Source organism: Equus asinus, chromosome 25, assembly GCF_041296235.1.
Source record: "Equus asinus isolate D_3611 breed Donkey chromosome 25, EquAss-T2T_v2, whole genome shotgun sequence".
In the NCBI taxonomy this organism is placed as follows: Eukaryota; Metazoa; Chordata; class Mammalia; order Perissodactyla; family Equidae; genus Equus; species Equus asinus.
Genome location: NC_091814.1, coordinates 48,351,382 through 48,372,160, shown reverse-complemented (window position 1 = coordinate 48,372,160; position 20,779 = coordinate 48,351,382). Strand labels below are relative to the sequence as shown.

Below are 20,779 nucleotides of genomic sequence, written 5' to 3'. Positions count from 1 at the left end.
TTTTCCTCCTTAATTCATATTTGTCGTCGGCATTTGGTCCTTAATTTGAAGAAACTTCTCTCATTCTTCATAGGAGGACAAATGCATCCCAAATTCTGTAATGCCTAGTGTAAGATATTTTTGCCCCAAGCTAATCAACTAAAAACAAATATAGTGTAAACTCAAGTGAACATTATCAATCAATTTGTACTTACTTTCAGAGAAGTTATTTTGTCACAGTGAAATTCTACTCTCGCATTCCTATGCCACACTAATGAAATCTTCTTCCCCAGGGCACCAATGATAACACCATAGCAGTGAAATCACTAAATCTATCTTCAGTCTTCTCCATCACGCCTTACCAAGGAAACTTTGACAAATGAAAGTCCCAATTCCTGTTTGAAACTATATAGTTTCAGTCAACAGCTGTATGTCTGCCCCTGACTGCAACAACCACCATTGGCACCCACACACCATTCCCCAAAATATTTGCTTCACAGCATTTTGTTGTTGGTGGTTGTTATCCGGTACAGTTCTTTTAAGCCACTGGGCCTATGCCTGCCATAAATCTCAAGGACTATGTTTAAAAAAAAAAAGTTGTCTTATTCACAGGCTGTCTCCTGAGAGATCTATTCCTTACTCTTTCCCATCCTGCCCTTACATAACTCTGCTACTTACTGAGTTCACTACCCTTTCTCCCATTTTCACTGCTTGTCACTTTGATTTCTCTCAACTGCACTGCCTCAGATCATTGAGCAATGTCCTTCCAGGTTCTATCTAATCCCCATCCTACTGCTGTTCCCTCAGGCTCTCTGGGTTCAACTGACCCTACAGGTAAGACTCATGCAGTTTTACATTTCAAAATTCAGAGTCTCTGTGGTTTTTAGAAAAACCCTCATCCTTCGAGGAAATTTGGACAAAATTCCTAGTCAGCTCTAGATTACATATAGTTGAGAGCTAGAGATAACACATAACTAGAATACAGAGATGATCAAATTTCTCTACATTACAATCTTTCCTATAGAGCTAAATTTTTTTTAAAGCACCATAATAAATTTCTATTTCACCATTTTCCGTAGAGCCAGCTGAGCAGACTTTGGTAGCTTTGGGAGTTGAGGGTTGAAAGGCTGCCCAGTGTGTTTCCCCCCAAGCTGGTCTTCTGATAATAGACTATCCTATCTGACTGAGACAGGCACATAACACAGGGTGGTTCGTCATAGTTTCCCATCCCCCTAACACTACTGATTGGTTCAGGAATGGGCAAAGGATTCAGACAGGACCAATCAGATGGTTTCTTAGCTTGACATATATACCATTATTGGGAGAGAGCTGTTTGCTTTCCATTTGGGTTTAGCTGTGATGATGAACCTGGAGCAGCTGGGGGCCATCTTCCCAGCTGCACTTTGAAAGCCCACTTCAAGTCTGAAATGTTCCATGAGGCACCACCTTAGATATCTCTGAGGCCTAACAAATGACCCCACAATCCCACCTGAGATTTTATGTTTTCTCAGAGGCCATTTTGTTTTTCTTTTATTTTTCTTTAAGGAAGATTAGCCCTGAGCTAACATCTGCTCCCAATCCTCCTCTTTTCGCTGAGGAAGACTGGCCCTGAGCTAACATCCGTGCCCATCTTCCTCTACTTTATACGTGGGATGCCTGCAACAGCATGCCAAGTGGGGCCATGTCCGCACCCGGGATCTGAACCGGCGAACCCCAGGCTGCTGAAGCAGAACGTGCAAACTTAACTGCTGCACCACCAGGCCGGCCCCTCAGAGGCCTTTTCCTAATTTGAGGACTTTTTGCCATCTAGAAAAGCTAGCAATGAGAAACTATTTTATTTTCAAACCGAGCAGGTACTGGCTTCCTTATATTTCTTTTAAATTTTATTTGAAAATGGAACTGTTCCTTTTCAGCTCATCTCTCTCCTCTCACATTTTAGTAGAAGAGGCCAGGTGGCACTTGAACACCTGGAAATATCCTTAGCAGGATCATTGACAACAGTGTGGCCAAACTTACCACCTTACCAAACTTACCAGGGGCCCCTTTCTCCAGCTTCTAATAATACTTTCCTCTCTTTCCTATAAACTCCCACTAAAGGGAGGTTTCTTTGTGAAACCTGCAGGCCATCTCTCTGACTTATAGGATCACAATGCACACCAGCAAATGACAAATTCTAAGAAGCCCCTGCAGAAAGGAAACCTGTTTAACATAGTGGGTCCAAATTTATTTGAGCACATACTCCTTTTCTGCATAACACCTACAAACTTCCCCAGAAACGATAATCCAAGAAACACACTTTGGGTAACAGTGATGAGAGTCACATGAATTTACAGAAGGAGAGCAAAAGTAAAGGCAGGCAAAAGAGTCTGCTAGAGGCCCTTAAAGATTCTGTTAATAATCTACTTAAGGCCCTGGAGGCTTTCCCAAACACTCTCCTCTAGGCTCTTCTGCTTCTGCCTGCCACCCAATCCCAAAAAGGCAATGCCACACAGTTTAGGGTTTGTTATGTCAATTTCTCACTTCCAGATTCCAAAACTTGTAATGTTACATATTGCTGCATAATAAACACACACAAAACTTAGTAGCTTAAAACAACAACAATCATTTATTTAGGTGAAATCTACAATTTTGGCAAGGCTCAACAGAGAAGGCTGTCTCTGCTCCATACAGCATCAGCTGTGGTGGCTCGACTGGAGGATCCATTTCCAAGATGGCTCACTCATATGGCTGGCAAGTTGGGGATGACTGCTGGCTGGAGCTCAGCACGGGCTATGGGCTGGAGCCTCAGTTCCTGTCCACGTGAGTCTCTCCACAAGCTGGTTTCCAAGAGCGAGCATCTCAAGGGAATTAGGTATCACCTGTTATGATCTTTTATGATCAACGGAAATCACATAGTATTACCTCCACGGTAGTCACAGGCCTGCCCAGATTCAAGAGCAGAGAAGAGAGACCCACTTCTCCAATGAGGAATGTCATGACCATACTGTAAGAAGAGCACGTGGAATAGGATATGTGGCCATCTTGGAAAATAAAACCTATCACATATTAGATAAAACACTGGGGTAGGTTGTCATTCCTTTACAGTTTGGGGCATCATGTTAACCTAAATAGCAGTCTGCCTGCTTTAGCTTAATGTAGATCAGAAGTTCTTAAAGGCTGAATCATATGCCAGTAGTGATTCATGATAAAAGTCCCATCATAGATGGCAAAATGAAAACATATAACATAAAAGCCCCTTGAATAAATTGAATAAAACAATTTATTCAACGTAAAGGGTACTTACACTGATCATACTTTCGCTTCTTTTCTGGTGTTAAAATGTCTTTTCTTTTATTAAATGATAGTGATAGCAGATAGCAGCTGTTTTCTTAATGATGTCATATCAATCTCCTCCCTTTATTTTTTTACATTTTCCCAGTCAATGAAATACAAACATCTAAGGAACTACTATTTAGAAGTTATCAAAACACTGAATTTAGCCTTTGCTCTACCACCTCTCAAATAATGTGATTTAACTTACTAGTATGCACTTTGAAATAGTAATTACTCTGTGCGTGTTCAGAAAAAGTCATGCAGCTACCTGTGTAACAGCTCAAACACAAAACATAAGGACATTTTAACTCTTCTATGAATATATTGGTAACTCAATGCAACAATAGGACACAAGAAGTACTATATCTCTCAAAACATACTAAAGTTATAGATCTATAGATATAGACGTATATTCAGATTCTCCTATCAATGGAATCTTTGAAGGGAGATCCAGGGATCCCTTGGTAATCACCAGATTCACATGCCTGAAAATTAACACGGCATTCAAGATGAAGGTTAGAAAATAGGTCAGAGAAGAAACCAGCTAACACAGACATAATGCTGGATATGTGAGACATCTGTTGGAGGAGTAGGAATTGAAATGGGGCACTGGCACAAGCAAGACATGGAGATAAAGATCCAGGCACCATTTTTAGAAAGGTGAACAAGCTCTATAAATGAACGAAGATGAGAGGTTCCATGAGGGAGAGTGCCAAAAGAGAGTTCATTCAACTATTATTTACTAACTTACTATCCAATGGGCTCTTTAGGGATGAATAAAAACAAGACAAAGCCCTCACCCTTAAAAAGCTCACAATTCACATGGGGAGATAAACATGTGAACAGTGAAATAGAATAGGATGAGGCTATTAGCACTATGGGTGCCCCAAAGAAGGAGGGATATGTTGTTCCTAATGTTGGGGATAGAGAAGGTCATGGGATGCGGAATTACAGATTGCTTCACTAAGGGTTACGATTGACATTTTTTTTTCCAGCTTTATTGAGGTATAATTGATATACAAAGCTGTAAGACAGGATTGACTTTGGAGAAGTTACCCTAGCTGGAGGCAAGATGAAGAGGAGCTGGGTGTCTTAGTCTGTTCAGACTGCTATAACAAAAATACCCTAAACCAGGTACCTCACGAACAACAAACTTTTCTTCCTTACAGTTCTGGAGGCTAGGAAATCCAAGATCATGGTGGCAGCAGCTTCGGTGTCCAGTGAGAGCCCACTTCCTAGACAGCTGTCTTGTTGCTGTAACCTCATATAGTGCAAGGGGCAAGGGAGCTGACAAGGGCCTCTTCTATAAAGGCCTAATCCCCATTTGTAAGGGCTCTGACCTCATGACCTAAGCACCTCCCAAAGGCTCCACCTCCAAATACTATCACACAGGCATTAGGTTTCAACATATGGATTTGGCGGGGACACAAGCATATTCAGACCATAGCAGCTGCTGAAAGAGTTAGAAAAGCAGTTTGTAAGAAAGTAAAGGAACCATAATGATGTAACGTGACAATACAAGGAGAGTCCAGAAGACCACATTACCAAGTATATCAAAAGCTACAAAAAATTTGAAGATAAGGATGGAAAGACGAACAAAAGAGAGGTTTATATCCTACTAGGAGTCTCCAGAAGCGCCTCAGTCTTACCTAGGAAACTTTGAAGTGAGATTCAGGAATCCTTCTCTAATGGCCAGGACCACATGCCTGGAAAATAATGTCATGTTCAAGATCAAGGCTCAGAAAATGTAGAAAAAACAAAAATGGCACCTGGCCTTTTCCCAAATTATTGCAGTGCCCAAAGATAATGGACTTCTCACAGTACGCAGTATTAAGAGAACGGAGCACACACAGATCTCCGTCTTTGCACAACTCTGTAAACACCCATTGGATCTACCAGGGGTGGGAGTGAGAGTTACCGCCCCATGCTGTTGCTTAACGCAACTGAAACGGAACTGCTGGTACGTAAAAAAGATCTAAAAACTTTAAAATTTGTGAGACAAATTTAAAACGGTGTTATCTCAAACCCATGGCTGAGAAAACGTCAACTGACAAGGAATTACTGAATTGCTCATTTCTTTGCCTTCCTCTCTGACAGGAAAAACTAGCTTTCAGGGCAGGGCAAAGAAGAGAAAGTCATAGGAACAATGAGTAATGTGTTTGTTTTTGTTGTTGTTGCTGTTTTAACATTTTCTTTCTATAAAGCTTCTCCAGAAAGTCACAGAGTAGTAGGAGGTGCAGGGGCTTTTAGATAACTAGAAAAAAAGACATTTCAAATCACTAACAGGAAACCTACAATGATATTTAAAACCTACGAAATACAAAACAGATCAGAAGGAAAAACAGCATGGAGTCCAGTTACAATATCTGTATTACCAAACTTACAGAAAAGGGGAAATCTAAATAAAAAACTAAACAGATTTGTGTTTATTAAAGACAGAAGGAGGCTGAAGATAAAGAAATAAGGTCTACTAAGAGATTGTGTGCCACCTTACAGGTCAATTTTAATTTGGACATAAACAGTAATAGCTGTATAAGCAGAGGACCTGGATCCAAAGCATTCTTAATATTTCCTTGCTCCAGAATGTCATCCCATAGCTTTCTTTCTGAGAGAGGGAGAACAATTTTTTCTTCTGGAAATAAGCAATACATCTTTTTAATAGAATTCCTTGGTTGAATGGAAATTTCCTGCCTCAACTACACAGAAAATTGTTAGATTCTCTAAATAGCTTTTAAAGCTTCCATATATTCTTTGTGAGTGACTCATACCCAAGTGCTCTCTGGAAGGAGCACGTGGAACTCACGTGGGACTGCCCTTGAGGGGGCAGAGGCAAAGCCAGAGGGTCTGGACATAAGCATGTTGAAGAGAGTAAAACAAGACTTATTTAATTTCAGACTTAACTATTTTTATAAAACTCCACATCTATTTTCTTCAACTGGCATGAATGGGTTTGCCTTTACAAATCCTAGAAGAAAATGCAGCCTTTTATAAAATATCTGTTCAGTAGAAGGTATGATCTTGACTTCTTTTCTCACCAAGGCTTAGACGACAGCTTTGGAACCTTTTGTTTGACCTGAAAGGAAGCAGATTTTAAAATTACATTTAATTAGCTTGGAACATAAAACAAAAATGAAGCCAGTTTTTAAAAAAAATGGGCATGAAATAAACCAGAATGTACCAGCGTGAACTAGTCATTAATTAAACCTTGGTGCTGGTATATCAGTTCAAGTATTCTCCTCCTTCCCTTTTTTTTAAATATTTAAAGCTTTGAGGTCACGTTTCCCATATAATCAGTATTATTATTCCCAATTCTGCCGTGAATAGAGCAACTTTGAATAAACTGCTTAACTTCTCTTGTCTTCGCTTTCTTCATTATAAAATACAGGGGTCATTTCAGAGGTTCCATCAAGATCTAACATTTCCATAATATGAAGGTACAAGATACAGGGGTGACTGGAGGGGCTATAGGGGACTTGGGGAGAAAGGTGATTCTTCCTCAGAGTTGAGAAGTAAAGGAAGGATGTTGCTGGGCCAGGCTAACGGTAGTGCTCGAGCGGGGGGAGAAAGTGGGAATCGAACTGTATAATCACGTAATTCAGGTCTCAATCATCTCACTCCTGGACTATACTGATGTCTCACTCCCTCTAGTCTCTTCTCCCTCTGATCCATTTCACAAGGAAAGCCCGGGTATTCCCTCCTACTTAATCCCTCTTCTCTCCTACCCCAAAGCCTTTAATGCAACCCACTGCCCTGAAAATAAAGCCCAAACTTCTAAGCTTATACAATTCAGTACTTTTAATGAAATGATCACAAGTGAACTTTCCAACCTTATTTTCTACTCTTCCTTAACACACTCAACTACAATCAGCCAGATGGATACTGACTACTTCCTTATTCCCACATTTGAACTTTAATCATCATATTGTGCTTTCATTCCAGAATTCCCTTCATATTCCACTCTTTCAGGCAATTCCTCTTTCTTCATTATGCTTTCTCTTGATACTTAAGTTTCTCTAAGCATACACAGAACTTAGCTTTTCTTTTCAAGTATGCATGCTTACTCACAAACTGACTGGTGGGCTCCTTAAAGACAAGAAGAGGGTAAAGTATCTCTCGCCCTTCAGGGGGCCCAGCAGAGTGCTGTGCGTATGCTCGCTAGACATTAGGTACAGATGGCAAGAGATATTCTGCAATACTGCCTAGACTAGATTAAGTGTCTTAACCTCTGAAAAACCACAGCCCATTTTGAGAAACATAAACATCTTAGGTACTGGATACCCTCATTCACAAGAATGAAGTTGGACCGCTACCTCACATCATGTACCAAAAATAACTCAAAGTGGATCACAGAACTAAATGTAAAAGCTAAAACTACAAAACTCTTGCAAAATAAATAAAAGTAAATCCTGGTGACCTTGGATTAGACAATGTTTCTTAGACATGACATTGAAAGCACAAGCAACAAAAGGAAAAACAGATAAATTGGACTTTGTCAAACTTGAAGCCTTTTGTGCTTCAAAGGACATAGTTAAGAAAATGAAAAGATAATCCACAGAATGGGAGAAAGCATTTGCAAATCATATATCTGACAAGGAACTTGTAACCAAAATACATAAAGAAGTCTTACAACTCAACTACAAAAAGACAACCCAACTTAAAAATGGGCAAAGGATTCAAACAGAAATTTCCCCAAAGAAAATATACAAATGGCCAGTATGCACATGAAAAGATGCTTAACATCATTAGTAATTAAGGAATGGCAAATCAGAACTACATTAGGATACCACTTCACACTCACTAGAATGACTAAAATTAAAACAAAAAGAAAGATGATGACAAATGTTGGTAATGATGTGGAGAAATTGGAATCCTCATATATACTGCTTGTGGGAATAGAAAATTGCAAACAGTCTGGCAGTTCCCAAAAGGTTAGACATAGAGGTGCCATATGATCCATCAATTCCACTCCTAAGTACATACCCAAGAAGAAAGAAAACATGTGGACACACAAAAGTTTGTACATGAAAGTTCACAGCAGTATTATTTATAATAGTCAAAGAGTGGAAATTCAAATGTCCATCAACTAATGAATGGATAAATGTGAATCCATACAATGAAATATTATGCAGCCATAAAAAGGAATACTGACACATGTTACAACATGATGAACCTTGAAAACATTATGCTAAGTGAAAGAAGTCAGACACAAAAGGCCACAGATTGTATGGTTTTATTTATGAAATGTCCAGAACAGGCAAATCCATAGAGATAGAAAGTAGGTTAGTGGTTGCCAGGGTCTTGTGGGAGGGAGGACTGGGAAGTGACTGCTAATGGGTATGAGTTTTCCTCTTGGGGTGGTAAAATGTTCTAAAATTAGATAGTGGTGAGGATTATGCAACTCTGTGAATATACTGAAACCACTAAATTGTACATTTTCAAATGGTGAATTTTGTGGTATAAGAATTATATCTCAATAAAGCTGATATTTTTTAAAATCTTAGGTATGCCTGCCAAAAAGATTCTGACAGTACACCTTCTCCATTCACAGAATGGTGTTCCCACAATAGGTTTTTCAAAATATAGTTATAATACTGAAAATGCTTTTTCAAATTCTGCCATTCTATCTCCTAAGAGGATATGCCTTCCTAGATGAAAATTACTGGTCAAAATCAAAGGCATAGTAAATTATTATATAAAATGATTAATGATGGTAATAAGATTAGTATTAAACATTCTGCATAGAAAGAACTCAGTTATTTTTAATTATTAATATTGATACTATCAATGAAACTAGGAAGTTATATTACAGATTAGTGCTTATAACAAGATTAATGAGTACTGAATGAAGATTGTTAAATTCAGAATATCCTAGAAATAACAGCATAAAATGTAATTTTCATATTTTCTGACACTCAAACCACTTTTTATCCAAAACTTACGTGGTGTAGCCATTTTTGTCAAGATAGGAGTCACAATATCTTCCAACTGTTGCTTCTGCTCAAAAATCTCATTAATTGAAGCTTCCAAATGGGTTTCCAACCACTCATTTCTTACACGGCATGCATTGAGGACGGTATTCTACAGACAGAAACAGAAAATTTACTTTCCACTTATTTATTGAAAAGTAAAACTCTACAGTATCTCTAAACCAGAACTATCCAACAGAACTTTCTGTGATGATGGAAATGTTCTAGATCTGCACTGTCCAATATAGTCACCATTAGACATACATGGCTTTTGACCACCAGAAAATGGCTAGTATGACTTAGGAACTGAATTTTTAATTTTATTTAATTTTAACTAATTCAAATTTAAATAGCCACATGTGGCTAGTGGGTACTATATTGGACAGTGCAGCTCTAACATTAGTGGAATGTGAATATAATAAAACTCACAATATAGGGTCTTAAAGCCTTGGGCCACTGTACACCCTCCACCTAATTCTTTATTTTCATTGAGCCATGTGATAAAGAGAAGTGTTTACAAAGGCTGGAAAAGAAAAGGTGGAGAGTATGAGCTGGGGCAATTCAAGAGGGAATGCTGATATTTTATTCCTTCTTAGTGGGTTCACAGAAGGAAGAAGTGCAAGAAATTCAAGAAGAGCTTCACCTCACTGAAAACCTCTCAAATTGCATTGCTGAACCATCTCTTTGCAGCAGCAAACTGCTAGTGTCTGATTTAAGATGTTCATTGTTCTCTGGTTTGTAATAAAAAAGAAAAATGAATACATTTATTGTATGTTCTGTTCACATTATTACATAGGCAGTAGTGTATGCAGAATGAAGTGGATTTGGAAAGATGTCCATAATATATTATTAAAAGGAAAAAAAGAAAATTAAAGAATAAATATGTATACTATGATCCCATTTTATAAAAACAAAATCTCTCATAAAACTATATGGGTGCATATATGTGTTTATATAAGTGAAGGGAAAAGTATGGTGAAATTTACACAAAATCGGTATTAGAACTACAGGGTAATAAGACTAGAAATGGCAAAAAGAAAACTATTAAGTTTGCTTTAGACATTTCAATTTTATTCTAAATATTACTACATGTACATAGTATTTTCTAGTTCAAATAACTAAATATTTAAAAATTGAAATTAAAACTTTTGCAGTAAGAGTTTGATAAAGTACTGTTTGCTTGTGCCAGAAAAATTTTGTTTTGCACATCTAAGAGCAGCAATAGCTATTCTAATAGAATTTTGCCTCTATTTTGTTTCACAAGAGATTTTGTAAAGTGTTTTACAAACCACAAGTGAAATGTGTAACTCATTGTGCTCTCAGGCTGTGATACCCTACACTTTTGGCAGTACCTAGTTCTTTTTCATCGGAATTATAAGTTACAGGAAATTCATAGAACAGCCTGCACAGAAATGTAGGAAATAATTTAAAACCAAAACACATTTCTGATACTTTGAGTATATCTTTTGTGTGTGTCTGTACATCCAAAGCAATAAACTAGTCCACCTGTAGTAGTTAGTGTATAGTAAATGTGGCAAGCTGGCCTGTAATTACAATTAGTCACCTTTATATCTGTGTATCTTTTTTTACCATTATGTAAAATTTGAAAGAGTAAAAAATATGTAATGTATGTATGTATATATATATACTAAAATATATGATGTATGTCTAAGTTTTGAGGCAAAATAATGAAATGAGTATCAGTGGACTCCACAAATCAACAGAAGAGCCTGAACATTGCCAGTGCTATTGTCGCTGCTTCTGTGCCCTGCCCCATCCCATCCCCTGCCAGCCTCCAAGAGAAAATCACAACCGATGCTTATACCTTTGCTTTTTGTTTTTAATAGTGTTACCCCATATGGAGGCATCCCTAAACAATATAGTTTGATTTTGCTTTATAAAAATCTATGTAGTCTTTGATGATTTTTTTTTCACTCAATGCTGCATTTCTAAGATTCATTCACATTGTTGGGCATGAACCTTAGTACATCTCTATGTTACTCTTTAATACTATTTCATTTAATTTTTATCAGTCTCTTATCAGTAGTTTATTAACAAAGAAAGGAAGGAAGGGAAGGAGGAATGGAGGGAGAGAGGGAGAAGAGAAGACAGCAGTAAGGACCACTACCCACCTCTAGAGCATTAGTGTAGAAATTAAAGATATAGGCAAAAATCTCAAGACTTCAGAACAAGCAATAATCACAATGCAGTACCTTGTCTTCCTTAAAGAGCTTCCCTGGTCCCTTTTCTGTGTCTGTAACAGCTGCAGAGGCCTTCGCAATATATTTCTTCAGAGCCAGCCTTGCATCTGAAAGAACAGGATAGTAAAATGCACACTAATAAGACAAAGACCAAAAAACATGCTCATCTTTTTGTAATTTGCCATCATCCATCCAGAGCTTTATAAAGACTGTGTGTAGGCAATTTGTTACAGTTGGTTTCATTGAACTTCAAGAAAGAGAATGCTCAACTAGCACAGCACTTTGGGGCACTCACTGTGTTCCTGAAACTGCGCTAAAATTTTTGAAGAACAAATAAATATAAAACATGACACCTGGTCACAAAGAGACCATATTCTATAAACATATCTACTCAGAAGAAACAAAAAAAAAACATTTACAATAGACAAACCGTCACTTTTTTACCCTTCTTGAGCCTTCAAAATAAATTGAAAATAGCCGTCCTCTTCAAAAATAAAAATAAAAAACACAGTGTTTAAAGTAATCCCATTCACTATAGTACCCAAAGTAATATCATGACAAAATTTGCAAGACCTGTTTAAATATAATTACAACACTTTGAGAGAAATAAACGACTCAAATAAATCGAAAGACTTACCATATTCCTAGATGGGACAACTGAATATTGTAAATTGTGGATTAGCCCCAAATTGATTTAAGGTTGATGTATTCATTTCTCGTGACTGCTATAACAAATTGTCACAAATTTGGTGGCTTAAAACAATAAAATTTATCCTCTTACAGTTCTAGAGGCCAGAAGTCTGACATCAGCTTCACTGGGCTAAAGTTAAGATGTTGGCAGGGCTGATTCCTTCAGGGGGTGCTGAGAGGAGAATCCATTTTCTTGCCTTTATCAATCTCTAATGGCTGCCCATACCCCTGGCTGGTGGCTCCTTCCTCCTTCTTCAAAGGACATCATTCCAATTTCTACTTCCATCATCACATCACCTTCTCTTCTGTGTCAAATCTCCTCTGCCTCTCACTTATAATAAGGACACTTGTGATTACATTTAGGTCCCACCTGGATAATCCAAGACACTCTCCCCATTTTAAGATCTTTAATCATATCTTCAAAGTCCTTTTTGCCCTATAACATTCATAGGTTCCAGTGATTAAGACCTGGATATCTTTGGGGGCCATTATCCAGCCTACCAGAATCAGTCTGCATAATCTCATGAAACTCCAAGTAGGAATTTTTGAGAGACCTAATGAAATCTCTCTAAAGCTCACCTGTGTCACCTGTAGTACCCAACAATCTAAGCCTCATCTGCCTATCTGTAATGCAGACATAATAAAAGTACCTTCTATAGTCAAATTCAGACCCATATCTGGAATAGTATTAATATATACAGACCAACTAACCGGCTTCTTGCTTCCAGTCCTTCACAGCTTCAAACCCATCATTCACGTTGCGAGCAGAATTAATTACCTAAACTGGAATCCAAGGTTTAGGTTTGGGCTCCACTAGTGGGATGACTTGGGAGTAGACAGTGTTTCCAGAATTTCAACACAGGATGGAGCCTAGCAGAGGAATTGGTTGGAGGAGGGGACTAAGAGCCTTGTCATGAAACTGAATCTGTACAATAAGCACACTGATTTTACTGAGAGCACATATTCTTTTGGGGTGGCTTGGTAGAGAAAGGAGCTTATTGCAAGCATCCTATAAGTGCCACCTGTCTTAGTCCATTCAGGCTGCTATAGCAAAATACCACAGATTAGGTAGCTTATAAACAACAGGAACTTACTCCTGATGGTTCCGGGGGCTGGGAAGCCCAAGACCAAGGCACGAACATGGTTTTAGTCTGGTGAGAGCCCTCTTCCTTCATATCCAGCACCTTTTTACTGTATCCTCACATGGTGGAAGAGGCTAGGGAACTCTGTGGGGACTCTTTTATGAGAACACTGACCCATTCATGAGGGATTCACCTCCATGTCCTAAGCACCTCTCAAAGGCCCCACCTCCTAATACCATCACAACGGGAATTAGGACTTCACCTATAAATTCTGAGGGGACAGAAACATTCAGACCATAGCAATACTTTAACCCCTCTAACCTCAGTTTCCCCATATATAAAATGGAAGTCCTCATAGGATTGTTGTAAGGATTATACAAAATGTAGTATAATGCATGCAAATATCTTAGCACCGTGCCTAACAAAGAGTAAAGCACTCAATAAGTTTATAATTATGTCACTCCTCTCCTCAAAATTCTACAAATAACTCCCTATTGACTAAATAAATACAGGGCTTTCCAAAATCTAGACAGCCACCAACTATCTTTCCAGCTTTATTCCTTCCAACATTCACGGAGAGTCTATCCATTACTTACTTCCTGCTCCCTCTCCCCCTAGATGTCAACATGGTTCATTCCTTCAGTTCCTCGGGTCTCTGCTCAAGCAGCACCTCATCAGCACGGCCTTCTCTGATCACGTGCTATAAAATAACGCACACACTCACTCATTCACTTGCTGGCAACTTCATAACCCCCTCACTACACTGCTTTATTTTTCTCCATAGCACTCCAAGGATTACACATAGATTTAGATAGATATTTTTTTCTGCATCTCCCTGTTAGAAGGTGAATTCCATGAACATAAAGATTCTGTTTTGTACCTAGTTGTGTATGTATTCTCAGCTCATAGAACAGTATTTAGCACATAGGAGATTCTTAATAAATATTTGTTGTATGACTGTTTACACAGAATTTATTTGCTTGTTAGGTTTCCTCATCCTAAGTTGCTCTCTCCACACTGCTCTACCAAAATGCCCTACCAAAATCCTATTCATTCTTCAAAGCTTACTTAAATATACTTCTGCGAAATTCCTAATTCCCCCAGGGAGAACTCACTGCTCTATCAACTGTTACATGATTATAATTTGATTTAGCTCTTATTTTAGTCTATCTTGTAATTTTTATCATCTTATTTTTTCTTCTACCTCTAGATTGTAAGCTCCTTAAAGGCAGGGTCTATGTCTCATCTTTTTATCATATACCCTGCCACCTCACCATCTCATCTTTTTCACATACCATGCCAAATTCCCCACCCCTCACCCACTATCTGATGTTACCACATTGCCACCAAAGGGACATGGGTTAAAAGGGTGAGACAATATTTGTTTAACCATTTAAAGGGAAAGATATTCCAGAGTGAAAAAACAGAAGCAGATGCCAGGTTGTGTGAAATGGTATAGCTATAGCTATTCTTTAAGTAGATGTCAAACTGCCATACTTCAGAAGGGTCAGAAGGGATATAGGTAAATTTTTTCCATGAAATTCTATTAATATGATTACAGTCTGAATTTATTAGTTAGCAAAATATTAGTAAAGTCTTTGTTTTTCAGAAAGTTGAAGAAGCTCAAACCATTCTGGCAAAAAGCAAGAAAAAGAATCCCTAAGAATCCCAAGGTGAATGACTAGGTGACACCTTTTAGTCCCAATGTGGTTCTTTATGACATCACTGAATCACTATGACTAGTAGTTGATGTAACAATGCTCATCAGTATATATTTTGCTGACAAGGAAGATTATCTTCAATGCCTTTACTGGCGCACCACGTGAACTAGTACTTGGCATATCTTCTCTGTCTTTGACCAATTTTTGGCTATAGACTTTTTTTTCCAGTTGAGAAAGAAAGATGTCCTTTCAAGGACTATCCCTCATTTTTCCTTTTTTGTTTATCTGCTTCTTCAAGGAGACCTTCTGCGTTTGTGATGGAACCATCTGGACAAAGGTTGGATGGGAAATTCTTCCAGAAGAAATGCAGTATCTGAAATTTAAGCCTTCTCCATCTTACTGTCTCCCTTACCCTCTGAACAATCTATGCTTCAATTTTGTTAATATGGATATATTTCAGGGTTATTTATATTTCACTTATACTTTAGTACAGGCTCTTTCTTTTATCCTATTTGTTTTATCTGTGCATTACCTGTGGATGAAATGGAAGAAACACCAAAAAAAGGTGAGTTAGTGATGTAAATAGTAGTAGTTATAGACTACCAAAGAGTTAAAACATAAGATTGTCAGCTTTTCTGAGGGGAAGTTCCATGTCTTATTTCTCTTTATAACCTCCTCCTACCCTCGCCATTCACCCCCAGCATCTGGCACAGTGTCTTGTACATACTAGGTGCTCAACTAATGTGTATTGAATTAGAAGGTCCTTAGCACTATGTACCGGGGGGCTTTGGGGAGAAGAAGAAAACAAAAAGATTAGCAACAGATGTTAGCACAGGTACAAATCTTTAAAAAAAAATTCTATAATATCATTTGTTTTCTCCTTTTAGCTGAAAAAACAACCCTCCTTAGATACACTTGGTAATGATTTAGAAGGCCCGTCCTTCCAGGACATTGATGAAATACTCTGCAGACTGATGGCTAAAACATCAATGCTGACCACATATCTGAATCAGTCATCCCATTATCCTCTGGCTAAGAAAGTCAAGCACGGAAAACCAAAGAGGAAGAAGACTGAAGGAGGAGGAGCCAGAAGATATCCATATGCACATGTAACTCGGTCCAATATGAAGGTTACATAAGAAACCTAGTGATAGAACTTATATAAAAATAAAAATGGTTCTTTGGCAGCCTTTGTAATTTTTGTCACGTTCTTTACTGAAACTTTCCAAAGAAGTCTGAGTTGAAAAGTTATTTCTATTCAGCTAAAAAGAATAAGTATCGGGGCCAGCCCAGTGGGGTAACATAATGATTAAGGTCGCATGCTCCACTTTAGTGGCCCAGGGTTGGTGGGTTTGGATCCTGGGTGTGGACCTACACACTATTCATCAAGCCATGCTATGGTGGCGACCCACATACAAAATTGAGGAAGGTTAGCACAGGTGTTAGCTCAGGGACAAACTTCCTCAGGCAAAAAGAGGAAAATAGGCAACAGATGTTAGCTCAGGGCTCCTCATCAAAAAAAAAAAAAAAAAAAAAGAATATCTATTCTTATCATTTTTATCCATCCATACTAGTAAGTAAAGTACTGGGGAAAAGATTATGTACTATCATGGCTTCATGTTTAACTCTTTTGTTCTTTTTAATATGTTAGATTACTAATCATTAACCAATCCATAGAACAGAATCTTGGTTTAGTGTTTCAATAAATCTCTGATTTAAATAATGTGATTTTTCTTACTCTCCTGAGCAAATTTTATGGCCACAGGGAGACTTAATTTCCCATCTCAGATTGCTAAAATAGTATGGAAATATTAAGGAATAGAATAAATTTTTAAGTATAAATTTTTCCATTTTCAGTATGATAAATTATGAATTAAGTATCAACATTTTTTAAATTTCAGACCAGAGGATAAGATGCCTCAATTTTAAAAAGCATGGTTATCATATTTTCTAAACAAAACTGAGAGACTTACCTGAGACTAAGACAGAAGATTTGATTAAAAACATGTTGAAAAATACCAGAAAAATATACCAGAGCTATAACATACCTCCCATCAATATAAGGGAGGAAAAAACTTTTAAAAAATAATCCTTGAAACAGTAATAGATAACTCTACAGTCTTTATAATGGAAAAGAATACTGCCTGCTTTGGGTTATGAACTATTAAACGTTTATTTATTGCTCCACTTTCCAGACTCTTCTCCTTACCTCCACTCTTCCTTAGCACAATCCTACTCCCATATTTCCATAAATGTTTGTTCCATCCCTTCAGAGTTCTGAACTGTCAACCAATTCCCTCTAAGAGAACACTGATACCTATTTCTTTTAATGGAGGACTCTTGAACACTTAAAAAGTCTCCAAACCTTGAAAATCTAAAGAAATTTATCTTTATTGGTGGAATTTTCAGCAATATGGAGGAGACTCTTTGGGATAGGGAGTCCTCAGCCCCTTAAAATTCTCCAGGTGACTCCTACTTTAATCACCAGAAGAAGAAATGGAAGTGGTTTATAATCTTGGTAAGTCTGAATTAAATGTTAACTTTTATGTTGAGAAGTTTGTGTTACATTCCCCAGACATTACCATGAAGCCCCAATCCTTACAATTCCATCACTGATCTTGAAACAGCATACTAGTTTATGACATCATAGTCTTCTTTTATCTTCATTACTAGGAAATGTTAGATATAACTCCCCCAAGAATGTAAGGACCCAAACTAAACAGAAGGATAATAGGGAGAAGGAAACTGATGAAACTCTACACTATAAGCCCCACACTGTTTCTTTTCAGAATAGTTATAGCAAAATTTGTCTCTGGATTGTGTTTTTAAGTACCATGGATTATTATTCAAAAATGGATTTTAATTTATATAATGTGGATTTCACCTACAGTAACTATACACAGGGGGATCAATTAAATTCTTTGCAATTTTTCTTTTTGCTTATAGACCTAATCATAAAATTGAAGGTATTGACAAAAATATTGCCCCTAGAAAATACTTAGTACAAGTAGATAATTATCTTTAAAATAATCCACAAAGTATAATTCTTTTTCTTCCCAAATGTGCTATCTTCCTTCAATTTCCTTATTCTAGTAATCCTCCCAGTCCCCTTCTCATTTTACTGATAAGAAGCTCCTTATTGCTACCAGACGAATCTTCCTAGATAGCATTTTCATCCTCTTCTTCTTCTACATAAAACTTTCAGTGGCTCTCAGTGTCTACATAAATAAAATGAAAACATCTTAGCCTGGCATTTAAGGGTATAATCTGGCTATAATAACAGCAGCATTTTTCTAGTGCTGATCACACACCAGGCATTGTGCTAAGTGCTTTATATCATTTCATGTAATTCTCACAACAACCCCCAAGAGGAACGAACTATTATTGGCTGCCTCTTCTGGAAAATAAAACTGAGGTATAAAGAATTTAAATACCTTATCCAAACATAGGTTTCAAGTGGAGACACCACTATTTAAACTCAAGCAATCTGATTCAAGAGCCCATGTACTTACTCTTTTATTATTCTGCCTGTGCTGTAGCCTACATGTGCAAAATACGACTTGCTGTTCCAGTAAGGCAATTTCGTCACTGCCCCCCAACATGACACTTTCAATCCCAGCTCTGAGATTTTGCTCACACCCTTTCCCCTTCTATTGTTTATTCAAATCCCACCCATTCTTGAAGGCCCAACTCAATTCCAACATGCTCCGACTTCATGTTCTCTGACCACCCCATAGCACGTACCACCAGCTCTGCTGATTTTTAACCCTTAATCATAGTCTTTCTGATATTGTTAACTGTAAGATGTGTCTATAGCTTATCACCCCCCACCTACCAAATGTCCAGAGAGTAGGAACAACAAGTGTACCTATAAAAATGCTATGCTTATAGTAGGCATTTAATAAATGCTTGCTAAAAAGACAAATGCAGGTAACAATGCAAAATGAATGCCAGGAACTTCATAAGTACTAGTTTTTTTTTTGTTTTTTGAGGAAGATTAGCCCTGAGCTAACTACTGCCAATCCTCCTCTTTTTGCTGAGGAAGACTGGCCCTGAGCTAACATCCATGCCCATCTTCCTCTACTTTTACACGTGCAACACCTGCCACAGCATGGCTTTTGGCAAGCGGTGCCATGTCTGCATCCAGGATCCGAACCGGCAAACCCTGGGCTGCCGAGAAGCGGAACATGGGAACTTAACCGCTGCACCACTGGGCCAGCCCCCAAGTACTAGTTTTTTAACCAATGTTTGTACACATACATAGTTATACAGGTATATCTTCCTAAAATCTCTAAGCTATGTACAGGGCTGTGGAAATGACGTAAGCAAAATATTAGTAAAACTCAAAATAGCACATAGTTTTTTGATTGAAGCATATCATACATACAGAAAAGTATAAAAACTATAAATGTACACCTCAATGAATTTTCACAAATGTGCACATCATGTAACCAGCAACCAGATCAAGAAAAAGAAGATTACACTCCAGAAGTCCCCCTCATATCATAAAGGTAACTGCTATTCTGACTTCTAATATCACAGATTAATTTTGCCTGGCAAATCATTTTAAATTATTACGACCTTTTCTACCTAAGGAATCAAATACATTACTCAAATATCGCATATTTTAAACATCTAAGGAATGGTCCACTCTGCGTAGGTCTTTCAGAAAATGGACTTGAATATTTATTATATATATATATTCTTATAGAAAATTATTGGTGAAATTGTTAGAAGTTCGTAAATCAACCAGCTCCCGATATGTACAGTTTCTATTAAGCATAACGTTTTAGGCCAATAACAAAATAGCAAAAAAAAAAAAAGCAGATTTCACATATTATCACCAACAGTGACTGTGGTTCTATCTACAAATACAACCTCTTGATGAAGGTGAAAATGTTAACCACCTGTGTGCTTTGTTGGAGACATAGCCTGCATATAACTCATGAGAGGAAAGCACCTCAGTCAGCCAGCTTGCTACCACCCTCTGTGCTTCCTTACCTGCCCAGTCCAGGAATTCAACACACTCAGTCTGGGAATACCGAGCAGCAACATCTCGAGCTCTTTCTTCCCGGAAGTTCAGAGCTTCTATATCAACATCCAATTCCACCAGTGCTTTCAAAGTTTCCAAACGACCCCAGGCTGCAGCACAGTGTAAGAGTGTATAACCTAACAAATAGTAGGAAGAAGGTAAGGTCAAATAACTACATTGTTTAGGCTATTTTTGGAGCAGAAGATCATAATGGCAATCAAGTATTGAACAATTAATATGGGCCAGGCACTATTCTAAGCGCTTTACATACAGTAAACTCATTTAGTTCATAAAAACCCTACGAGGTCAGAACTACTATAATCCCCACTTTACAGACAAGGTCAGAGAGGTTAAGAAACTTGCCCGAGGAACACAGTAAGTGATGGACGCAAGATACCAACACAGGCAGTCTGAAGCCTGAGCTCTTCAACATCTTCTAAGGAGATGGCAATCCCTGAGCAGTCATCTACTTTGGGACACAATTAGATGCATGACTTAGTCTAAGGGATTTTCATCAAACTCTAATTACTCTAGCATTATCGTTAACATAAGCATACAAATGACTACGACTGCATATGCCTTTGGTTTGGAAATTAATCATTTGAATTAAAACTGAAATTATGATCCATCAAATTAAAAAGTTATATCTTAGACTTACTGAGGCGACTACCATGACGTATAATTGTAAAGGTCAAAAACATAGGCAGTGTCCTTAAATTTTTTTCAGACTGGTTTTAAAAAATCAAGTCAAAAGTTCATTCTTTTAACTTACCCACAAGGATATATTTATGACTCAGTTAATGGGCCAAAGAGGCATGTACTACCACTATGAGAAGATCTGAGCAAAAGAAGGAAC

The 20,779-nt window shown here is 37.7% G+C and overlaps 2 protein-coding genes across 3 annotated transcripts in view; one reads left to right on the top strand and one right to left on the bottom strand.

Moving 5' to 3' along the window:
• Nucleotides 1-2,561: 2,561 nt before the first annotated feature.
• Nucleotides 2,562-20,779, bottom strand: part of ANKRD45 (ankyrin repeat domain 45) — a 39,793-nt gene continuing 21,575 nt past the window's right edge. For both annotated transcript variants that reach the window (XM_014852882.3, XM_070497511.1), the window contains exons 3-6: nt 19,893-20,060; nt 11,471-11,565; nt 9,231-9,369; nt 2,562-6,364 (exon numbers count right to left, since the gene is read on the bottom strand). In XM_014852882.3, coding sequence (XP_014708368.1) covers nt 6,333-6,364; nt 9,231-9,369; nt 11,471-11,565; nt 19,893-20,060 — 434 coding nt within the window. In that variant the 3' untranslated portion in view covers nt 2,562-6,332. The remainder of the gene's footprint in view (nt 6,365-9,230; nt 9,370-11,470; nt 11,566-19,892; nt 20,061-20,779) is intronic.
• TEX50 (testis expressed 50) lies at nt 14,543-16,206 on the top strand. Its single transcript, XM_014852883.3, has 2 exons — nt 14,543-15,456; nt 15,779-16,206. The coding sequence occupies exons 1-2, from the start codon at nt 15,133-15,135 to the stop codon at nt 16,028-16,030; spliced, it is 576 nt and encodes a 191-aa protein (XP_014708369.1). The 5' UTR covers nt 14,543-15,132; the 3' UTR covers nt 16,031-16,206.